Genomic DNA, 24,233 nt, shown 5'->3' with positions numbered 1-24,233 from the left:
AGGAAAAGGCATTTAAAAAATGTCTCTGGGCTGGGCGAGGTGGCTCATGTTTGTAAGTGGATTGTTTGAGCCGAGGAGTTCGACGCCAGCCTGGGCAACATGGCAAAAACCTGTCTCTACTAAAAATACAAAAAAATCAGCTGGGTATGGTGGTGTGCACCTGTAGCACTTGGGAGGCTGAGGCGAGAGGATGGGTTGGGAGGCAGAGGTTCCAGTGAGCTGAGATTGCGCCACTGTACTCCAGCCTCGGTGATGGTAGAGTGAGACCCTATCTGAAAAAAAAAAAGTCTCTTGGTGGGTTTCAAGAAATTGCATAAATGAATACCTGGGAAATGCTTTGGAGTATTGTGGAGTATATAAAGGAAGGTATCTTAAATGTTTACAAAGTCTGAGAGGGCAACAATAATAATAATAGCATTTCCAGCTTATGGAAGATGGGTAATTTCTATTCACCAAAATAGTATGTATTTAATTATATTATAACATATTAGAGTGCATTGAAATAGTATTACAACTGATAATCTTTTTAAGATTACACAAGTTTTGAAGGGCTAAATATATGGTGGACGTTTGCTATTACTTTGGCCATTCAGCATCTGAAACCCCTATGTTAGAATTCCCTACATTTATAACCTAGTTGGTAGAGGCGTAAAAATCCCAGATGCTTGCTTTCCCTTGCTTGGTAGTTAGTATGCAGGCTTATGACCTGGATTTCACCATTCGTATCTAGCTGCACCAGATTTTCACTTGGAAGCTAGTAAAGGAAAACAAAACAAACAATAGTATCCGCAAAGAAACAATAACTCAACCTAGGAATGGTGGAGCTGTCTTTCGCTTTGGATGAGTCAACTGTAGTGGTTGTTGGAAAATAAAGTTTCAGTTAAAGAACTTAGCAGCCATGCTGTGGGGGTGGGAGTTGTAGTTCTGATTCCCTGCAGAGAGACACCTAATCTTTTAAATTAACTTATCTGATTAAAAAAAGCTAATGACTGTTCATTATACAAAATCTGTAGGATACGGAAAAGGTGCGTGGGCTTCTGCGTGTATGTATGTATGCATATACATATATATATATACACACACATTTAGGGTTCTCTTCTTAAATTTGGGATCATACCCTATAGTTTTATGTCTTTTAATGCAATTTTCGGTATTTTCTACGCCTTTCTTTGACAATGCAAGTTTAAATCACTACATCATTTAACTCTTCTTCTATTGAATATTTAGACTCTAATATTTTGCTGTCAGAGGTGTCAAAGAATATTCTTGTATATAAACTTTACTGTACCTCTGATTGTTGCTTTAGGATAAATTCCTAGATGGCAGATTACTAAAACTCAGTGAAATCTGAGCCTTTTTAAGGCTCTTGATATGGTTATAAAGTTGTTCTCCAGAGGTGGCTGACCCACTCTTGAATCACTAATGGGTTTTGAATAGAAAGCATTGACACTGAACTTTAATAAAACTGTAATGTCAGACATGAATTTTTTTTTTTTTTTTTTTGAGATGGAGTCTGCTCTGTCGCCCAGGCTGGAGTGGCAGTGGCGTGATCTAGGCTCACTGCAACCTCCACCTCCTGGGTTCAAGTGATTCTCCTGCCTCAGCCTCCCATGCAGCTGGGACTACAGGTGTGCAAAAATGTTTTTTAAAATAATGACTATTGTAGCTGTTATGAAAGCATACTACTTGCCTGACATGGCTATGTGCTTTAGAGACATCATCACATTGACTGATTGATTGACTGAGACAAGGTCTTGCTCTGTCACTCAGGCTACAGTGCAATGGTGTGATCATGGCTCACTGCAGCCTCAGTCTCCCAGACTTCAGCAATTCTCCTGAGTAGCTGGGACTATAGGCATGCATCACCACACCTGGCTAATTTATTTTTATTTTTAGTAGAAATGGGATCTTGCTACATTGTCCAGGCTGATTTCAAACTCCTGAGCTCAGGCAATCCTCCTGCCTTGGCCTCCCAGAATGCTGGGATTATAGGCATGAGCCACTGCACCTGGCTGACACTATCACATTTAATCCTCATGCTGATACTTTTTACTGGTACTTTCAACCTTATCAATAAAATGGGGGGATATGGCCAAATATTTTGCTAAAGGTCACATAACTCATGAAATGTGGACTGAGGAATCAAGCATTGTCTTTTTTTTTCTTTTTTTTGACTTCAAAGTTCATTTTCTTTCCTTTAAACCATTGTAACCCAAGAACTTAAATCCCTTTATCAGTTTTGAAATGATTACTTGGGAGGAAGGAAGTATAAGTGAGTTGGAAGTAGTAGATGGCAGGTGGAAAAAGAGTTAAAAAGCATAGTTAAGTCTTGGTTAAAAGAATTTACAAACTGACAAAACACAGTGTTAGCAGGGCGTTTCAACCAATGAGTATTTATTAAAAGCCAGAGGTGCACCAGGCACAGCTGTCCACTAGGCTAACAGATACAAACGATATAACCAATTCACTTATTAGCTTATCTGATTAAATAAAATACATTTCATAGAAATGATTATCAAATGCATTGCAGATAGAAACAGAATATCCTTTGTACTTACAGATCTTATGATACCCTAAACAATTATTAATAAAAACCAGTCAACCCATATGGTAAATAGTTAGCAAACCACCAGTTATTTTATTTTAGTCAGCAAAGGATAAAAACATACAAATTTCATGCTGAAATGGATTTTAGCATTATTGAATGCTGAATACAGACATCCTGTTTCAAAACTACTAACATAGTCCACCTACAGTCTTAAAAATTCAGTGTTTTTCATCCTGTGTTAAATCACTATTATACCTTTTGGCTTAAAAATTAGGTTTGGTTTCAAAAGAAGTTTAATTTAGTACTTCAGTCACATGCCTCACAGATTCTTGATCAGGGCTGGGTAAGAATCAGTCCAATTAACTATTAGTTACAGCAACAAAACAAAACATAAACGAAATGTTAAATCCACCTTGCTTGATATTCTTGCCAAAAAGGAATTGAGAAATTAAGATACACAGGTGATTTAAACCAGAACATAACAGGAGAACTAAAAAAAAAAAAAAAAAAAGACAAAATGTAGATGTTACTTGTTTGAAGCAAACCTGTCCACTTAGAGCCATTTATTGCCTTTTTGAGACTCATGGCTAATTCTTGAAAGGACCACAGTGAGTTTGTTGGTATATGATGTATCCTTTAGTTTGAAAGTCGTTAAGAGGGGTGTAAGGGAGAGGCAGGAAGGACTAAAAAGGCACAGGGTGGAGTGTTTGCTGACGCCATCATGGTAATTATCCAAGAGAGTGTTCGCTGGGCCCTTCCTGAGACCTCCAGAGATGGGTCTGTTTTCTTCAGGCAGCAGCAGCAAAATCTTCCTCAGAGAGTCAAGGTCAACTTTTATTGCACAAAAACCAAAATTATTTCCCTCCCCACTTTCCTGAGCTGGAGACGTCCACATGCAATGTCTGAATTCTCATCTGCTTGCGCCTCTGACCAGCAGGGCGCACTCAAACAAAACGCCTCAGGAAGCACCTTCTTCAAAGGGAAACATGAGGTATTCCGATGGCCCAAGCAATCTGGTCGATCAGTCCCCATTCTCAAGCAGCTTCTGTAAGTTATTTTGTATCTTGAAATAAAAGAAAAGAAGCTCTTATTATTAAATAGAATGGAGTATATTAAGGGCACATTTGCTATAGTCTATATAGCGTTCTAGATTATTCCACTTTGAATAAAAAGCTACAAAAGAGTTAAATTTAGGTGAGGCAAATAGATGCTTTTTCATAAACTAGAACTCTGACAATCCACTTTTTCTTTGGGACAGGGTCTCACTCTGTCACCCAGGCTGGAGTGTAGTGACGTGATCATGGTTCACTGCGGCCTTGACTTCCTGGGCTCAAGTGATCCTCCCACCTCAGCCTCCCAAGTAGCTTGGACTTCAGGCGTGCACCATCATGCCTGGCTAATTTTTGCACTTTTTGTATAGATTGAGTTTCATCATGTTTCTCAGGCTGATCTGGAACTCCTGGGCTCAAGTGATCCTCCTGCCTCAGCCTCCCAAAGTGTTGAGATTACAGGTGTGAGCCACCATGTCCAGCTGACAATCCACTTTAAAATGAGAGAATATAAGGCTTAAAAAAAAAAAAAAGAGAATGGCAGAAAGATGAAAATGTCAGTAGAGACTGAGATAAATGAGATGGAAGAAAAAGAACAAGGAACTGGCAACACCAGTGTGACCCAAATACACTAGAAGACAATGGGAAATTGGTCTTTACACAGCCCATTTGATGGTTTTAATAAGAAAAGTGCCACGTAATAATGTTTAACACTCCGGTTACTCCAATTAGATATTATTATTTAACATTTCCAAGAAGGTTGTGGATTTCACAGGGACAGAGACCAATCATGTCAGGTGTTTGGATCTTAAGACGGGTCCAATGTTGGACATCAAAAATGTTCTCAGTAAATGACTGCTGAATAAAGGAACTTGTAAGAATTTAGAGCGGCTGGGTGCTGTGGCTCACGCCTGTAATCCCAGCACTTTGGGAGGACGAGGTGGGCAGATCACGAGTTCAGGAGTTCCAGACCAGCCTGGCCAACGTGGTGAAACTCTGTTTCTACTAAAAATATACAAATTAGCTGGGTGTGGTGGCAGGTGCCTGTAATCCCAGCTACTGGGAGGCTGAGGCAGGAGAATTGCTTGAACCCGGAAGGTGGAGGTTGCAGTGAGCCAAGATCGCGGCACTGCACTCCAGCCTGGGTGACAGAGCAAGACTCTGTCTCGGGAAAAAAAGCAAAGAAGAAGAAAAAAAGAATTCAGAGCAAGGAATTCTCAACAACCAGCACTGTGATGGGAGTAGAAACCTTGCAGATGAAAGGAAAGAACATATTGTTTTTTTAGAGGAACAGTCTGTGATGTCCTATGGGTGTGCTCAGGTGAGTGAGGAGGAAGGAGATCTGATATGTAAGTGCCAGCAAAGGCATGCCTGCTCCTGAGCCACACAACACCACACAATGACAGGCTTTACACATGAAACCAAGGGCCAGGGAGCTGAAGTAGCAGGATGAGTTATGTGGGTAGTAAGCGGTGGAGCAGGGATAAGAACAAAGGCCTGACTCCAACATTTATGCTCTTTTTACTGTACTGTTCCTTAATTCCACTTCCAGAACTAAGAAAATAAGTGTTTTCTTCAGTTCCCATAAAAGACATTGCCTTCTTCCCCCACTTTCTTGCTTTGTTTCTTCCTCATGTATCCCTCAGGACCAAAGATAAATGGAAAAACAGGAGTGGGAGGTAGAAAAAGGACTAAAACAAAGAACTGACATCCCAAATCCACAAAACACACCTACGATGACACACACACAAAACCCAAAATTAAAACAAAGGAGGGAAATCAGAAATTTACAGAGGAAAACCCAAATGGCCAATAAATATATGAGAAGTTCAGCCTCAGTAATAATTAGGAAAATACAAGTAAAGATCACAGTGAGATCGAGCTTCACACTATCTGACTGGTAGTGGGAAGGCTGAATGGACTAGGATGGTACCTGTGGGAAGAAACTTTGAGGAGACGTTTGAAGACAGACTTCACTGGATTTGCCAACTAGTCAACCAGCGGCAGGTGAAAAGAGGGAGTGAAAAATTATTCTTAGATTTCCAATGAGGATGACTGAAAGGACAGTGATGCCATGAACAGAAATAGGGAAGTTATAAGCAGAGAAAGATCATGAGGTTTAGACATCACCGGCCCCCGAAGGCGAGAAGAAGGAATTGCTGGTATGCAGTATAACACCTTCAACAGCATGGAGCTGCTATTTCACAGGCAGGCTGTGCTGCGCTAGTGCCCAGCTGCCTCTGAGGAAAGGTGCAGATGAATCAAAAAGAGCACGGGTGTGGCCTGGTACCTCTTTTTTATACTTAGATTCTTTTGAGCAATGTGTGCAACTTCTAACTTTTTAGAACATCAACACGTGCATTTTGACCGCAAATCCACTTTTTACTGAATCAGTTTCCGCTTTGAGACAAAGGTGGTGTCCACTGCTGCTCCTGTAAACCTCCCCAGCCTCCCTGCTAGGGTGTCTGAACCCTGCACAAGACCCGAGGCTGTTTGCCTGCTGTGAACAGGCCCTTCTGTTTTCAGTTCCCTGGTTACAGAATGTGGTGTCCCGGCCAGGCTCAGCGGGAGAGTGGGAAGAAACACAAAAGAAGGCGGCAGGATCCCATGTGTTTCTAATCCAAAGAATATCATTGGTATGTAAGAGTGAACAAAATTGAAAATTAATACCACTCCATTCTCTGGGTTGCATGAAAGCCAAACATTTGTAAGCATTTCATTAAAAAAAAATCGTTTATCTTCAATTCTCAGAAACTAATGTTTTAGAAAGGAAAAAAGCTAACCCATACCTTCTCTAGGTTGATTCTTGATGTAAAGAACTTTCCACATTTGCCCATAAATAGAATGATTTAATATGAATTCTCTGACCTGACTTGGTTTAGAACATAAGTTTGGAAACTCCTTTGCTTTTAATACTTTAGCTGTTAAATACTAACTAACACTGAGTGTAGGAAAACAAAGATAATTTTATTCATTTGTATTTAATATGAAATTTTACTAATTTGTATTTAATATGAAGAAATATGTCTTCCCAAGTAAGCATAACTGTACTATGATGTAAAGCAACCAAATACTGGTCATTTGTGACAGCAGTTCTAATTGAACACTGGATTCTTCTCTCTAAGCCTTTCCTGAAGGATTAGGTTAAAAACAAAGTAGTTATCAGACAAAGGAGAAGAAAATAAGACATGTAAATCAGGTTTATTTCTGGGATATTTCTGGCATGCCTATCTTCTTCTCCAGCTCACCTTCCTGCTGCCTTCTAAGAATGCCACAAGCTAAGGACAGATTTGCCCTAGGGTTGTTTGGACTGTAGATACTTTGAGGTAAAGGTACATCTGTGGCCTTATCAACAAAGCCTAAAGCTGAATTCTGAGGAATTCTTAAAGCAGAGAGCTTCTAAGCACAACTCTGCAGTCAGACAGGCCTGGTTCAGGTTCCAGATCTGCTGACTTTATTTATATATTTTTCTTCTAATGCTCTCTCAGCAGACTCACGTCTGCTGCCTTTCTAGGTGTGCCACCTTCAGCAAGCTAATTTGAAACTCTGATTCTTCCCCTATCAGATAGGGAACAATGACACCTATCTTCCATGGTTCTAATAGGACTTACATGCAATATTTTACATATGGGAACAGTCAGCCTGGGTGGAGTTGGGGCTGTACTTTCTGGCCAAGCCAGTGGTTGGTCTCCAGTTCACTCCCTACTATGTCTCTACACTGAGCTCTGATGGCAGTGGTCACTTACCATTGGGCCCTGTGCTATAAAGTAATATGTCTAATCAAGGAGGAAAAACAAAAGACCTACAAGACTATGTATTTCAAGGAAAATGAGATTAAAACCTATTTCTTTGTGGAAATAAAAAATATTCTTCCACATTTACTATGAAAAGCCCCTAGCCAGGGTTGATCATGTAGGTTTATTGTGGCACACTAACAGCATCTGAGTGTGTAATCCCTGACCTGACCTAGGGCAACCAATAGGCACTGTGACTGCCCCCATACATGGAAAGAAATAGGTCACCTTTTCTAATTTCACTATGTTAGCTGTAAGCTCTTGACAGAGAACCTCCACATTGAATTGTACTTGTGACCCCAGGCCAGATGGTGCTGCCTGTCTGTAAGAAAAAAGAGAAAAATTATTATGGGCAGGGATGACAAGGAAAGAAGTGGAATGAACGCATTTAAAATTTATTTGAACAGAAAATTGGTTTATAATAGAAGAGAGTGAACATTTCATTTGTTAATATTAGACAAGGCCCTGAAGTAATCCTCAACTCCAGGCTAGATGTTTAGGGAACTCATTCTTAAAAGCTCAGCTGGAAATCTCTTAAGCTATTTTTGTTTAAGTGGATATGGTGTGTTTCGGCTTCTAAACAAAAATCAGGCCATTATTTTCAAGCACGTGGTTTCTTAGAACCCTTTTATTAACCCCTAATATCCTCTCTGTCTCCACTAGAGCATAAACGTACAAGAATTATTGCACTTTTCAGCTATTTATAGTAGAATTTTAAAAGTTTAGGAATGTCTTTATCTAGTTAATCAAATGTCCCTTGAAATATGAGACTTTTGTAGTTTCTTCTTTGAGATTTATCATACGACTATAATTGCCCTTGTCTTATAATCAGGCGTGAGCCACTGTGCCTGGCCTGGAGTCACTTCTTATCTCTATGCCAATATTAACTTTTTGAACAAGATGGGAGAAAGTAAGGGCAGAGTATGAATCCATACCAAACTGTTTATTAGGCTTTTGTATTTTATTTGTTCAAGTGTATATTTATGGGTCAAAAATAACCTGTATACCTGCATACATGTAAGCCACCTATAGGTAGTTCCTACAGAGTAAAGAAAGGTCCTAGAATGGCATAACACAGTATTTCTCAAAGTACAGAGCTCAGACCATTGCCATCAGCACCACCTGGGAACTTGCTGGAAATGCAAATTCTCAGGCCTTATCCCAGACCTACTCTATCAGGCACTCTGGAGATGAGCCCTGAAATCTGTTTAAACAATTCTAGACAATTCTGATGCAAATTAAAGTTTGAGAGCCACTGGTAGACTGAGGAGCCCATGGTCTTTGTAGTTATATAGACCTGTAGCTGAATCTGCAAACTGTAAGACATTAAACTAATTATTACTCTGAATCTCAGTTTCTTCATCTGTAAAATGGGAATAACAGTTCTATTCTAAGGTTATGGTGAAAATATAATGAGGAAAAATCATTTGTATTTGTAGGTGTATGTATCCATTCTAATAGAGCCTTAAGGATGTGGTGACTACTCTGTCAGGAAATACCCCTACTTCAAAAACTTGGGTTAAATGTACACTTTCTAAAATGGCATAAATTATTTCACTTTTTAGGCAATGTGTCAAAATCTTCTTGTAAAGAGGTTTAAGGAAAAGAGCTCTACATCTGAAAAGGTTTAATTAGGCCAGGCATGTTAAAAAAAGACTGATGGAAAATCTTCACAGACACATTCAACTAATTACTAGTCACAATGATCTTGATAGTGGTCAAGAGTTTTGCAAATAAGTGAGTTAATATAAAAAGTTATGCATGATAAAATGTGCTGAGTTTCTTGAATTGCTTCTTTCTCTGAGTGTCTTGATTTACTGCCATTTTACTAAGGTAAACTTGTGTAGTTTAATAAATGGGGCAAGGTCACAACTGCATCTTAGCATATTAGAGCAAGATAATATAAAATTAGGCTTGTTTCTTGCCTTATTACTAGCAACATTACAACAACTCCAAAATAGTACAGGGTTAGGTCATTCATTTCTAGACCCTCCTACCTTTTTACTTTCCACATATACACTTAACAAAATGTCTCATACAGAACGTATCTCCAGTTAATGTTTACTAAGAAGGATGCTAAGTTCAGGTCAATGATTATATTAAGCAGAATGGCAAGCAGATGACAGCACTAGAGGCAATCGTCTTACTCAGTATTATGGGTGTCCACAATGGAGGTTAGTAACCCCAGCTGCTCCTCCAGAGTATTAATTCTATATCTCATGTAGAAGGTCGAGATGATTAGTGCACAGGCCCTGGAAAGGGATGAAAGAGAAACTTTCGTTAGGTTAATGGCCAGGATCTGATGTTCATAAAACAACTCAGTGCCAATGTGGTACACTTGAGGCAAGGCATTTTCCAAAATAACTTGGTAAAGAGATTTTAAAAACATCCTTTTTAAACAGGCTGATGCTTGTTATAAAACTTACAGCTAGAAGAGACTCAAAATCCTCTAGTCCAAGTCCCCCAATTTGCAAATAATGGCCCTTCTAATAGCATTGGTCAGAGCCAGATCCAAGTTGGAGTACCAAGCCAGTATTCCTCCTCCCTGCGGTACTACCATACTCTGCTAGAAGAGCCTGGGCAGACAGTCCCCAGCCGTGTTCTCTGGTGACTCCCTCCTTTATCTGGAAACCAGACTGGGCATGTTTTCCTTGGTTGGGAGGAACAGCCTAGAACTGGGTCAGGCTATTTTCAGAAGAACAATTGGTTACACACTAGAAGTTAAAAAAGTTGATGCCTACATTTTTGGTAAAGGGGATGAGGATAACATTTTCAAGTTGTGTTGGCCCCTGTTCAGGGGACGTGGGACAGACGGCAAAACAAAATTATAGTTGGGTGGAAGGAATAGGTTCTAGTGTTGAATACCACTGTAGAATGACTAAAGTTAACAATGATAGAGTTTCAAATAGCTAAAAGAAGGATACTGAATGTTCTCAACACAAAGAGATGATAAGGGTGACGGATATGCTAATTACCCAGATCTGATCAGTATACATCATACGTATCAAAACATCACTATGTACTCCATAAATACCTACAATGATTATATGTCACTTAAAAAAATAAAGTAAAAAAAATAACAAGGGTAAAGATGCTTCACAATTCACAGAGCAATTTCCCAACTAATGGTGCCCACTCAGAACTTAGTCCTCTGCAGGATTTGGCACAACCATGAAAATGTGACCTAAGCCTAAGGAAAAAAAGCTGAAGTAGGAGACAGAAATTGTCAAAGTAAAGATGTGGGTCACATTTCAGACAACTGAGATTTACAGTAGGCCTCGGCAATGTGAAGAGATTACTCCTTTAGCGAATGGAATCATTTTCTTAGTCACTCACAGTAAATTCATGTACTTACACAATTGCATAGAATATAAGAATATGGTGAAGCATCGGACATTTCTGAGACTTGACTTTATGTAAGATTCCAACAGTTTCTGACAGACCTGTTGGGTGGAAAACAAAAAAACAACTGCTTAAAACCGTAACACACTTCTTTTATCCAGCAATATCCCTATGGGGTAGTTGAGAGTGGTAATTATTCCCGGGTAGAAGAAATCAGAGAAAATATCAACAGAAGCCTCCCAGTTGTCATTTTAACCAGTAGTACAATTCCTTCCAACACATTTCATTGATTACATACCTATCCACAGCCTTCTTTGTGTCAAGCATTGTGTTGGAATCAGTGATGAACAATATAACAATATCCTTGCTCTCTTACCAGGATAGCTAGTTATTAGAATAATTAGTAAATAAGACACTTGAGTTTTACTGGAAAATTTTTTGTTTTTTTGAGATAGTCTCACTTGTTGCCCAGGTGACAGTGGCGTAATCACAGCTCATTGCAGCCTTGACCTCCTGGGCCCAAGCAATCCTCCTCCCTCAGCCTCCCAAGTAGCTGGAACTACAGACATGTACCACACCCAGCTGATTTTTAAATTTTTTGTAGAGATAGGGTCTCACTCTGTTGCCCAGGCTGGTCTTGAACTCCTTGGACTCAAGCAATCCTCCCACCTTGGCGTCCCAAAGTGCTGGGGTTACAGTAATAGAAATTTTTGAAAGATAATCTCATGTATTCAGAATCATGAAGTGACCTCCATGAAGGCTATTCACTTTTGTATCCCCCACTGTAAGCACAGAACTGGGTACTGTTTGCTAAATGAATAAATGAATTAATATGCAAAGACCTATAATACACAGGGAGGAAAGGGACTATGAAAAGCAGTCATAAGGTGAAACATGGGGACCCTTTAAAAGTTACAAATAGGCCGGGCATGGTGGCTCATGCCTACAATCCCAGCATTTCGGGAGGCCGAGGCGGGTGGATCACTAGAGGTCAGGAGTTCGAGACTAGCCTGACCAACATGGTGAAACGCTGTCTCTACCAAAAATACAAAAATTAGCTAGGCGTTGTGGTGTGCGTCTGTAATACCAGCTACTCAGGAGGCTGAGGCACGAGAATTGCTTGAACCCAAGAGGCAGAGGTTGCAGTGAGCCGAGATCATGTCATTGCACTACAGCAGCCTGGGTGATAGAGCAAGATGCTGTCTTAAAAAAAAAAAAAAAGTTACAAACAGACATCTCCAACACTTCTAAACCCACCCCCACAAGACATCCATTCCTTACCCTGTGCAGGGAGACTCTTGGCTTTTCCTTCAGGTACTCTGTTCACATGGGCATCTGCTCGAGTTGGCTTTGCTTCTCCCTTGGAGACATTCAGAACCGTTTGTGATTCTGTCACATGGAAATCTACTAAGCCAAAATGGAGCTGGGTAAGTTTTCTCTCCAATGTATTTAAAAACAGGATAAATCTCCAAGTAAATCAATCCCTTAACATGCATAATGGTCAAGAATATGAATGGATCGTCTCACAAGTTAGTTGTGGTGGCTGGGGCTGAAATTGAATGCTTAAGCAAATAAGTAATGAAGTGATATAAGGATAGTCTTTCATTTTCCAACCAACTCATATGGATAATTCAGCTGTAACAATTAAAAATATTATTGAAATAAGAGGGAAGAAAATAGGCTGGGCGCAGTGGCTCACGCCTGTAATCCCAGCACTTTGGGAGGCTGAGGTGGGTGGATCATGAGGTCAGGAGTTTGAGACCAGCCTGACCAACATGGTGAAACCCCGTCTCTACCAAAAATACAAAAATTAGCCGGGCTTGGTGGCGTATGCCTGTAATCCCAGTTACTCAGGAGGCTGAGGCAGGAGAATTGCTTGAACCCGGGGGGTGGAGGTTGCAGGAGCCGAGATCGCGCCATTGCACTCCAGCCTCAAAAAAAAAAAAACACACACACACACTAAAAAACAAAAACAAAATTTTATGTTTTTTCTCTCAACCACCCCAATATTAGGTCTATTTAAGAGACCTCTGTTAAATGTGCATAAAAGGAAATGAATTTTTACCACATGGGCAATTCTTTTCCCTCGAACTCTCAAGGCATACTTTCTCCAGATTCCATTCCTGATTTTTAACTAGGAAGACAATGTGGGGTTTTTTCTTTCTTTTATTTTCTCTTTTTTTTTTTAAGAGGTGGGGTGAGGATGTTTTGAGGGGAATTAAATTTTAGTCAAAATACAACAATTTCCCAAACCTCGAGAGTTCTCAGATTCAGGAGTTTGAGAACCAGAACTGCTGTATCCTTCCAAGTCTTGCCTTCTTTGTTGAACCACTCCATCCAGATCTGAGAATTCATCATTGAAATCCTGAAAGGAAACAGTGAAATGAAGACAGGCTGATATTCCCTTAGTAAACAGGCAGGCCTTTGTAACTCCCAGCCCTTTCACCTAGGCCTGACCTATAAAACAGAATAGAAGGAAGGATTACTCCATACAACTGGGATTTTCCCAACAGATGACTGAGTATCTGGTTACTGAAACGGATTTTTCAGGCAGTTAAAATTCTGTCAACAAACACTGGCCAACTTGTTTGAAACAACAAATGTCTAGAAAAACACCCGGAATGCCGATAATTGAGAAACGTCCAGTGTGAAGCTGAAGAGGTTTCATTAGCACTTTGTAATGAGAAAACCTGATTACTACAGACATATATAAGAGAAAAAAATAGAAAGCTTTAAATCCAAGTTCAAATATGTAGACAGAAAGATATTACTAAATTATAGTTTTTTTAAAAAAGTATTAGAAACAGAAAAGGAAAAATGGCTTTAGCCAATTAGACCCTGAAAGTAAAGTTTAAGCTTTTTTTCTGTCCTCAACTAAATCAAAACAGGGTTAGTGATAGTACATTTAAATTTTAGAAAGATGATGGAGGAGTAAGGTAAAAGGCACAGACGTTCTACTTTGTATTCTATTGGTTCCCCAAAGTGCTTAAGAACTGAAGAGACAAATGGTGTCATTAAAATGTCCTGGCAAAGGTACAATTAGGCTGAGCTTTTAACAATTTAGTCAGCTGCCAAATGAAGAAGAGACTCATCTTGTAAGCAAATTACCAACCTTTCACCTTGAACTAGCTGTCTTTTGTTCATCTCAACACTCATTTCGATTTCATACAAGGATTTATAGGAGAAGGAAAATTGAAAATTTCTTCAATTTAATGATTTCTTGAATGCCTGTCTTGTATCAGGCAGTATGCAAAGCTCCTTACATACATGATTGCATTTAATCTTCACAGCCACATCATGAAGCTGGTATTTTAATGGATGAAGAAACTGAGTCAAAGCAGTTAAAGAGCTTGCCTGATGATACAACATAGCTGGGTGGAGCCCAGATTTAAAACCAGGTTTCTTGGGTTCCAAATCATATGTGTTACATTATATTCTGTACTGCTTCCCACTGCCGTTTTTCAAGGTATATTTTTAAGAAATTGAGATAAAATTCAGGTAACATAAAATCCACCATTTAAAAGTATACAATTCAGAGGTGTTTAGAATATTCACAATGTTGTACAGCCATGGCTACAATCTTGTTCTGGAATATTTCCATCACCCCCCAAAGAAAGCCCATACCCATTGGCAGTCACTCTCAATTTCTCCCTCACGCCATTCTCTGGCAACCACTAGTTTCCTTTCTGTGCCTATGGATTTTCCTGTTCAAGATATTTCATATAAAGGGAATCATACAGTAGGTAGCCTTTTGAGTCTGGCTTCTTTCACTTAGCATACTGCTTTCAAGGTCCGTCTATATTGCTATATTGTAGCAGGTATCAGTACTTCATTTCCTTTTTTTTTTTTTTTGAGATGGAGTCTCATTGCACTGTCCCCCAGGGTGGAGTACAATGGCGTGATCTCGGCTCACTGCAACCTCCGCCTCCCAGGTTCAAGCAATTCTCCTGCCTCAGCCTCCTGAGTAGCTGGGATTACAGGCATGCACCACCAGGCCCAGCTAATTTTTTGTATTTTTTAGTAGAGACGGGGTTTCAATATGTTGGCCAGGCTGGTCTCAAACTCCTGACCTCGTGATCCGCTCCCCTCGGCCTCCCAAAGTGCTGGGATTACAGGTGTGAGCCACCACGCCTGGCCCTTAATTTGCTTTTCATGGTTGAATAATATCCCATTGTATAGGTATACCACATTTAAAAAATCCATTAATCAGTTGATGGACATTAGGGTTTTCCCCACCTTTTGGCTATTATGAATAATGCTGTTAACATTCTTGTACAAGTGTTTGTGTGAACATGCTTTCAATCCCATTACTTTTAACTATTCTCAAAAAAAGATTTGTGGGAGATGTTGAAACCATGGGCTCATATTGCTTCACTAATGTCGAATATTTATAATCATTTGAATGATATGGTTGGAACTCTCTTGGGAAAACATTACAACCATTATGGGTACAAATCTTACACAAACAGAGGGAGCTACTTCCCACTGGACATTTACTCTACAGTTTACAAAGTCTAAGGGAATGAATCGATCTTTACCTGTCACTTGGGCGTTATAGCTTTCTTTTCTTTTCTTTTTCTTTTCTTTTTTTTTTTTAACAGTTAATTCTGAGCATATTCGTTTCTCTTCTAAGTTGTGAAGTCTCTGAAGGCATGAATTAGTTTTAATTTTTCCTGGTATCCTACAGTGTGCATTAGCATGGTGCCTTGAACACAGAAGACATTTAAGGATTTGTGGGATAACTCAGTCCTACCTCAAATAGATTTGTGAATCCCTCTAAGCCAATACTGACAAGCAAACAGAGCAAGATTTTATGAATGCATTCACTGACCAGCAACTCACCAAGATAGTCTACTAGGTATTTCTTTCTTTTTGCAGGACAACTCTTCAATTATTTGGAAAAAGTTTATGGCTACTATGGTTTCCTCTTCTTCAAGGCAGATATGCCCTGTTTCTTCAACTGTACCTCAAATATTTTGGTCCTAAGCTCTTCCCACACCCTGGTCATGGTGTAAGCACAAGTGTAATTGTGGGACATATTCCCTTTCTTTTTCATTTAGATAGTTATGTAGGCAACTTACCAGAGGCAGAGATGAAGGGCGGTCTGCTCGGAAACTGTTTTCAGCAGAAGATGGATTGGGACTGTTACCAACACTTGTATTCTGAAATTATTGGAACAAAATGAAAAACCAGATTAACTTATGAAACCATAAGAAATACAGAAGAGAGACAGTAATTGAGGCTCAGGGACATCATACTCACTTCTAAGTGTCCACACACAGATTTTAGTAGTTTGTAAGTTGAATCTCTGGAGAGTAAGGAGACAAATATGTACTGAAAAACAAAACAGGATAATTATGAATAGATATTGTCTGTTGAGAAGTGAGAGTTGAGAGCTCAGAAAAGTATCTGTATACAGCTTTTTCATTTTCAAACAACATGGACCTCTCTTTGATCTATATTCTCATTCCTCTCACTCAAACATTCCATTTTTATTCCATTCCTGTAATAAAGCAAACATTCTCCCATAAAAGCAACAAAATCTTCAAACCCAATTTAACAGTAATAAGTACATGTAGGGCAAAATGAAGGCTCCAAAAGCCTGTCATTGGTGCCTCAAACAAGCCCAGAGAAGAAAAGGCCTGGACATTAAGAAAAGGCTGGTGACATTCACTAAATCCCCTTTAAAATCTCTCTCCCTCTGTTTTTGTTTTTAAGGGTATTTAACAATTCCCGAGGGTCCGCCTTCTCTGCTCTGACCTAGATTTCCACTGAAAACTTCCCAGTGGCTCTAACAGGCTAGCTTTCTTTCACGCCACTTCCAGATTCTTCCTTGTACAAATATGGAGATTTTCTAGTGGAGACTTATAAGTGAGCCATGGGAAAGGGGTAAAATCAAAGCTAGACAAATCATGTGAAGACAAATGACATGAGGAAAAATGATTTTACCATAAACAATATGTTCAGAAAATATAAAAATCTACTTTTTTTCCATCTGTTTATGCCGTAGAATGTTTTCAGACCTCCTTTCCATGAGTTTGTGATTATCCTTCTCATTCACCAATGAGGGAACTTGCATTATTTCCAAGCAAGTACTATATTTCAAAGTAATTAATATTGTGGGTGCTGGCATCAGGCAGATCCAGTTGCAAATTCTGGCTCTTACACTTACTAAGTGGGTGACACTGGGAAAATTCCTTAACTCCTCTAACTTTCAGTTTTCTTAAGAACAGTTACCCATTACAGGGTGGTAGCAAGAAAACATAAGAAAAGCATTAGTGTATGGCCTGACAAGGAGGAAATACTGATGCTTGTTGGCTATTAGTATTTTTTAAAAATCCCCAAATAGATATTAACATATTTTCTAGCTTATCAGAATGGTCTCTTTTATCTTTCCTTCTTTCTTCTTCTCTCTGCAAGTTTTCTAGGATGGTTAGAAACGAAATCTATAGCAAGTCACGGTGGTTCATGCCTGTAATCCCAGCACTTTGGGAGGCTGAGGCGAGAGGACCACTTGAGCCCAGGAATTTGAGACCAGCCCTTGGCAACATAGCAAGACCCCATCTCTATTAAAAAAAGGAAAAAGGAGAAATGAAATCTATAGAATGTAGAGCTTATGCTTTCATAGAAATAATTCGTAAAAGATTAAAAAAAAATTCATGTGAAAAGTAACCAGACCACTCCACTCCCTCTTTCTTGCCAAGCTGAAATAAACACCACTTTAATGTGAATTTTTCTGATTGCGCATGTCTGGGGTAGCTCAGTAGTCAATTCAGCTCTGGAATTTCTGTATAGAAGGTAGTTTAGGCAACCTGTTAGTAAAGCAGGTCTAAAAACTGATCCTGTACCTGCAGTTGCAGAGCAGGTGCAAGTTTTATTTATTTGGAATGGCTCTAGGGAGGTATTGATTGAGGTTATGGGGAGGCTGGCCACCCCCACACCAGGAACTCCTCACTGTCAACCTGCCTGCCTCACCCTGTCAGTAAGGTGGTGGTTTTGTTTTTCTTGTTCTTTACATATATTTATTACTTTTTTGAGACAGGGTTTTGCTCTGTCACCCAGGCTGGAGTGCAGTGGTGCTCGATCTCAGCTCACTGCAACCTCTGTCTCCCAGGCTCAAGCAATCCTCCCACCTCAGCCTCCCCAGTAGCTGAGACCACAGGTGTGTGCCACCACACCCGGCTAATTTTTGTATTTTTTGAAGACAGAGGGTTTTGCCATGTTGCCCAGGTTAGTCTTGAACTCCTGGACTCAAGCGATCCGCCCATTTGGGCCTCCCAAAGTGCTGGGATTACAGGTGTGAGCCCCCATGCCTGGCCTTTTCCTTTTTCTTTTTCTTTGAGACAGGGTCTTGCTCTGTTGCCCAGGCTGGACTGCAGTGGCACAACCATGGCTCACTGCAGCCTTTACCTCCTGGGCTCAAGTGATCCTCCTACCTCAGCCTCCCAAGTAGCTGGGATCACAGGCACACACCATCACACCTGGCTAATTTTTATATTTTTTGTAGAGATGGGGTTTCACCATGTTGCCCAGGCTCGTTCCCAACTCCTGGGCTCAAGCAATTCTGCCACCTCAGCCCTAAGCTGCCCAAAGTGCTGGATTAAAGGCTTGGCCTCCTTTTTTTTTTTTTTCTTTAAGACTATTAAAGGAACTGACTGTATCAGTTTAGCCTGATCTAGCAGATGTTAGCCTGACCTAGCAGAAGTTGAGAAAGAATTTTAGTTTTTTGACCTTGGTCAGGCAAGTATAATTAAGTCAGCAGGAAATTCAAAATTGGCAACACTTCTATGAGAATAAATCACCTTGTGAAGGGAAACAGTACTACATGAATGTCTACAGGCTATAATTTTTAAAATTAGTCTTATGGAATTTTCCTGATTCACCACAGGAGATGATGATATTTATGGTTTGGAGTCTTGGTCCTTGGCAAGAGGCCCCTCAGGCAGCAGACCCCAGAGCAGGAGGACAAAGCAAAGGTGCCCTCGCTCTGCTGCATACTCACCCTGTCTGTGACTGTTGCTATGATCAGGGCGTTTGGCACTAGAAGAGCAGTTTTGGTTTTCTTTATTAGGGTTACCGAGAAAGCTGGAATAGAAATCTGAAACAGAAGCAGCGAGTTAATGCCAGTTCAGACTTGACAGAACAGCACTTCAAATCTTCACATTAAAGGAAAAAAAAAGGTAAACAGAAATCGAAACCAGCAGCAAGCTCTCCAGCCTCCATGAAGAAAAGCCAGTCTTACAGAGTGGCAGGAATGTATCACTGAGCTCCTCAAAGTGGGACTTACTGAGCCAGTGGATAAATCTGAATCATCAATTGGACTGAAGATCTTGGTGGGAAACCTTTATCTTCAGACATGGAAATAGAATGCAAAATGTATATTCATTTTTAAGATAAGCCCAAGGCTCTAAAGAAATTTCAAGCTTGTGGTCATCCACTTTGGGCTAACTTCCACATGCCCCACTCTCCTCTGTCTCTAGGTGCATGTTGTGGGGAAAATGTCAAAAAGCACTGGTATGATAGGACCATCACTGGATAGAAAATCTGGGACCTGAATTCTTGGCTCAGTTCTGTTACTACAGGTTGAGCATCCTTAATCTGAAAATCATAAATGCAAACTATTCCAAAATCTAAAAGTTTTTGAATGCTGATATTAATGGCCAAAGAAAATGCTCATTGGAGCATTTCAGATTTTGGATTTTTAGACTAGGAATGCTCAGCCAGTTATATGTTGGCAGATATTGCAAAAATCTGAAATCCAAAACACTTCTGGTCCCAAGCATTTTGGATAGGGGATACTCAACCTGTATCTACATGACCTACTCCCCCTTGTAAGCTATCCGTTCTAGGCCTCAGTTTTTTGATTTATAAATTGGAGATCGCCTCGTCTGCTTCTCAGGATTTTCTGTGGATTAAGTGAGATAATATATGCAAAATGGCCAGTGATGAATAAAAACTTCATTCACTTCCTCACTTGTTTCATGAAATCAGGATGGGTGATATAAAAGAACTCTAAATACTTTTCTGGTTCAACAAAGAATAACAACAACAGTAACTATAGAAGCTACCATTATTGATACCTATTTACCAGATAGAATTTAATTTAATTATGATTCTATATAGTCAATATTATAAGAAAGAACTTTATTTAGAGAGGTGCATGTCATATATAAGAAGTTACAAAGATGGAATTCAAGCCAATCTGATTCCAAATGTGGGTTCTTTTCAATGCAATGTGCTATAAGAATGTATCAAATGGCACAAAGAACAGAAGTTCATGATAATTTATGTCATACCTCTCCAACCAAGTTTGATCTCAAAGGAAAATGGATCACATCACTTCAATCCCTGAAAATAGAGTCACACACAGCCATGGTAAAATGATCTGACTCCCTCCTTCCCTAGGAACTCACACTCACTTGAACATCTACTTCTTGAAAATGCCTCACATGTTCTCAAAGAGATGGGCTTTATGTAAGTACTGCCAACTTGAAGGAAGCAAATAAGCTTTTTTTTTTTTTTTTTTTGAGACGGAGTTTTGCTCCTGTTGCCCAGGCTGGAGTGCAGTGGTGCAATCTCGGCTCACGGCAACCTCCCTCTCCCAGTTTCAAGTGATTCTCCTGCCTCAGCCTCCTGAGTAGCTGGGATTACAGGCATGTGCCACCACACCCAGTTAATTTTTTTTTTTTTTGTTGAGATGGAGTTTTGTTCTTGTTGCCCAGGCTGGAGTGCAGTGGTGCGATCTCGGCTCACCGCAACCTCCACCTCCCGGGTTCAAGCGATTCTCCTGTCTCAGCCTCCCAAGTAGCTGGGGTTACAGGCATGCACCACCATGCCTGGCTGATTTTGTATTTTTAGTAGAGACGGGGTTTCTCTATGTTGGTCAGGCTGGTCTCAAACTCCTGACATCAGGTGATCTGCCCACCTCGGCCTCCCAAAGTGCTGGTATTACAGGTGGGAACCACCGCGTCCGGCCACATCCAGCTAGTTTTGTATTTTTAGTAGAGACGAGATTTCTCCACATTGGTCAGGCTGGTCTCGAACTCCCAATCTAAGGTGATCTGCCTCCCTTGGCTGCCCAAAGTGCTGGGATTACAGGCATGAGCCACCGTGCCTGGCCACAAAATGAGCTTTTAATTTTGAATATTTGCATTCACATCTGGGTTTATGAGATGGGCTTATTTATTGCCCTCAATGATCTAGGCAGGAAGACTATGGAAGAACAAGGGGCTAACCCAATCAAGACATTTTCTAAAAACTGTTTGCCAAAGAACCCCACTCACAACATTTTTCAAAGGCAGGAGGCAACTCAGAACTTATAAGTTGGGATAAACGTGGAAAAAAAGATTTGAGATCTACTTAGATGATTTTTAAAAAATGAGTCTAATTTTGTTTCTGAGCAGCAATACAAACATGCAGTGACAATGGGCTAGAAATTTAGATTTTTCATAATCTAAGGCATGGAACAACCTTAAGAAGGAGTTTTCAAGCAATTGCTTCATAAGTATAAAATTACAACCAGATAACATTTGTAAAATAAAGCTTAAATCACTTTTCAGTTTGAGCTTAGACAGAATGTGATACATGCATGTTAATTTTACTAGCATCTGAAAATACCAACAGGCTGATTAAAAAGGTCTGGAATAAATTAAGGCTACACTTTATTACTATTTTTCCAGGGTAAATGCTAATATTTTTCCAAGGTAATGGTAACATTTTTCCAGGGTAAACTGCTTTAGAAGGGGAACTTGATTAGGAAGTTCCCATTGTAGAGCAGTTGTTTGGGTGCCTTCAGCTCACATTGGACCATGTTGGACTGAGGTCCACTGGCAGTGAGGAAATTCTGCAACATCTCTGAAGCCCAAATCTCCTCTGACACCATCCTTAGAAGGGATGGAACATGCAAGTCACTATCATGGTTCTTATTCCCACGCCCTGCTAATTTTCAGTCTCCTGCCTCTGTAGGTTACACACTGTAAAAGCAATCTCAGTATATCCATGTCTTCAAAAAACCAGGGTCACTCCTTCTAACTTCTTTTTATCAGTTCTTAGGTAGAAGTAGAACTTTAAAACCATTGCTAGAATCATATTAGCTTGAAAGTGCACTGACTGCCTTTGTGAATCCCCCAATCCCTTAACAAACACTAATACTTTGTTCATTAGTGTCTTCAGTCCCTGCCGCTCTGCTCAGGGATGGTGGCTGTCTATGAATTCCTGAGAACTATATCACATTGATCAGTACTGCCCAATCCCCCTCCCCATTCCATGAACAAGACCTTTAATCCAGAAATGTAGAAATATATGAAATACTGCTTCATATTGCTTTGTATTATACTGATTCAGATAATACTGTCAATCAAATAATGCTTAGCTAAACATAGCTGTATATGATAAAAAATCAATATGAAAAGAATATGTTTTACCTAAAGAATAGTATGTTAGTCTGTAGCTCCAACACTAACAAAAGAAAATATTCCTATTAGATTTGTTAAGTGGTGTTTATGCAATTGCCGGTGGTTTGAGAGAGAATATTTAAATAAGGCACATCTACTACTCAAAAAGAAGTTTTAATCAGCGACTTCATGAGTATGAAAGTTGCTTCTTCATAATCATGAATCAGAATGACTGAAAACTCATTGAGGTCATGCAAACCTGAGAAGATGTTTCTCTGGTGTTATTCTGGAGGCCTGAATGAACTGTGATGTGACATCATAGCTCAAAGGTAAAAAAATGTCAGTGGGATAGAATTATCTTTTCCTTGATAGGCCACAGTCCCACGGTCCCCAGTTTAGAGGGCGGTGCCAATTCCTTTAGGCTGTTCTCCTTAATGCCTCAGGATGTCATGTGTCTCTGCTCCCCCAAATCTATATTTAATAATAATGAAAAGATGTAATATCAGAGTACACTTGGGATTGAGGGTGTCTGACTTACCCAGGCTAGGCCTTAACTGCTCCACTTCCTGCTAATTTTGTGCTGGTGAGGGTACAAAGGGAGTGCTAATAAGTAGCTTATTTATAGGCCTGCTGTCCTAGACATCACTGGTAACTGGTATAAATATGGTATAAAAACTGATGTTTCTTAAAAGAAATGATTTTGGTTTAAATGTATGTCTTTGAAAATCATGACACACCCTCCATATAAACAACTTTGAGTGCTCTCTGGTGACATCTGAGTAAAAAGGATTTAGGCTGTGGTTATGGATGAGGTACATGTGTATATGTGAGGTATATGTGTATAAACAAATGAGTGAGAAAACAATGTTTAGGGAAAAAGGGAAGTTAGTGTCCTCTGGAGGCATTTAGAACACATAGTATTTGGAATTACAACAAAAGAAACTTGGCATAAAAGAATAACCGTGATACAAATATCTATAAATATAGCTAAATTTAAGATGATTAATATTTACCATATATGGTAAAGTATAGGGTTAGTGTTTTTTTTTTTTTTTAAATTATACCAACCTTTGTGTCTTTTCCAAAGACCTTGGAATGAAAACAAATCCAGTTTTCTGATACAAAGAGCTTTCCTTGGTATAGTATTTCTTTCTGTAGAGCACAGGTAAAGCCTGGGAAAATATACACAGGTACAGCACCATTTAGAATTTCTACTTAAAATAAAAACCGTGTATATATTTTGCTGACTCAAGGATGAGCAGAGATAATACATTCATACTCAAAAATTTTATTGCCTCTTCTGTCATCTTTACGGAAAGAAAGCTGTGGCGACCAGTTAGTTTCTAAATTCAAAGTCTTACCAACTTCAGTACAAATATCAGAATGAAAAGGCAAATCTACCATTGTACCTGAGAGACCAAGAATGGGGTTTTACAAGTCTCCTCTATTTAGGCTGGTGTGTCACCCACGTGCTGATATTAGTACACCTGTTCCCCTTTTCCCCAGTCTTTTCAGTAATGACTGTTTTAGAAATAAATGGCCTCACTAGGGGAAGAGCACATAACCCACACCTCCTGTTTGAAGGTCATGGCAGGATCCCAGCATCCTGCCTCAACTTTCGCACATCAAGAGAGGCTAGATTGGAACTTTGGGCCCTTTGATGAACCACTGCAGAGCCTAGTAGGCGTGCTTAACTAGCATGCTGGGCAAGATATTTAGGTGACCATCACACCCTTCACAGTGGCATCACATGTCTGTCCATGTCTAAGGATGTGAGTTTTCTTTCAGCCTTCTCCTAGTGGCCTCTCTTACCCCAGGCTTGTTATCCTAAATCTTAAAGCAATGTAACCATGTGCATTTCAGCAATAAATAAAGAAGTTCCGGAAGGGTATCATGGAACCATCTTGGGTGACTCCATACCCCATGGAGAACTGTTTCTTTTTCTCCTCTGTGATCTTTTCACGCTGCCTGGTGAAAGCTGACTGAAGCTGGTGTTATTGTTATGTTATGACTTTCAGAAACCTGATACCCTTGGTGACTCAGTCCACAGACTATGCCCTCTTTCTTCCCCAAAACTAGTGATCAACTTTTCAAATACGTAGCTTAA

At 39.8% G+C, this 24,233-nt stretch overlaps 1 protein-coding gene across 5 annotated transcripts in view; it reads right to left on the bottom strand.

The window, feature by feature from the left end:
• Positions 1-2,366: 2,366 nt before the first annotated feature.
• The window catches only part of GRAMD2B (GRAM domain containing 2B), a 71,213-nt gene continuing 49,346 nt past the window's right edge, over positions 2,367-24,233 (bottom strand). For 3 of the 5 annotated variants that reach the window (XM_030818389.1, XM_030818383.1, XM_030818392.1), the window contains 10 exons: positions 23,195-23,298; positions 18,736-18,831; positions 15,996-16,067; positions 15,815-15,895; positions 12,987-13,098; positions 12,015-12,140; positions 10,747-10,834; positions 9,539-9,643; positions 7,620-7,713; positions 2,367-3,611 (listed from right to left, as the gene is read on the bottom strand). In XM_030818389.1, the coding sequence (XP_030674249.1) occupies positions 3,570-3,611; positions 7,620-7,713; positions 9,539-9,643; positions 10,747-10,834; positions 12,015-12,140; positions 12,987-13,098; positions 15,815-15,895; positions 15,996-16,067; positions 18,736-18,831; positions 23,195-23,298 (920 nt within the window). In that variant the 3' untranslated portion in view covers positions 2,367-3,569. The remainder of the gene's footprint in view (positions 3,612-7,619; positions 7,714-9,538; positions 9,644-10,746; positions 10,835-12,014; positions 12,141-12,986; positions 13,099-15,814; positions 15,896-15,995; positions 16,068-18,735; positions 18,832-23,194; positions 23,299-24,233) is intronic. The other 2 variants (XM_003259899.4, XM_003259897.4) reach the window with 1 other exon arrangement.

This window comes from Nomascus leucogenys, chromosome 2 (genome assembly GCF_006542625.1).
Source record: "Nomascus leucogenys isolate Asia chromosome 2, Asia_NLE_v1, whole genome shotgun sequence".
NCBI classification, from domain to species: Eukaryota; Metazoa; Chordata; class Mammalia; order Primates; family Hylobatidae; genus Nomascus; species Nomascus leucogenys.
The sequence above is the reverse complement of the archived record's forward strand: the minus strand, read 5'-3'. Positions and strand labels throughout refer to the sequence as shown.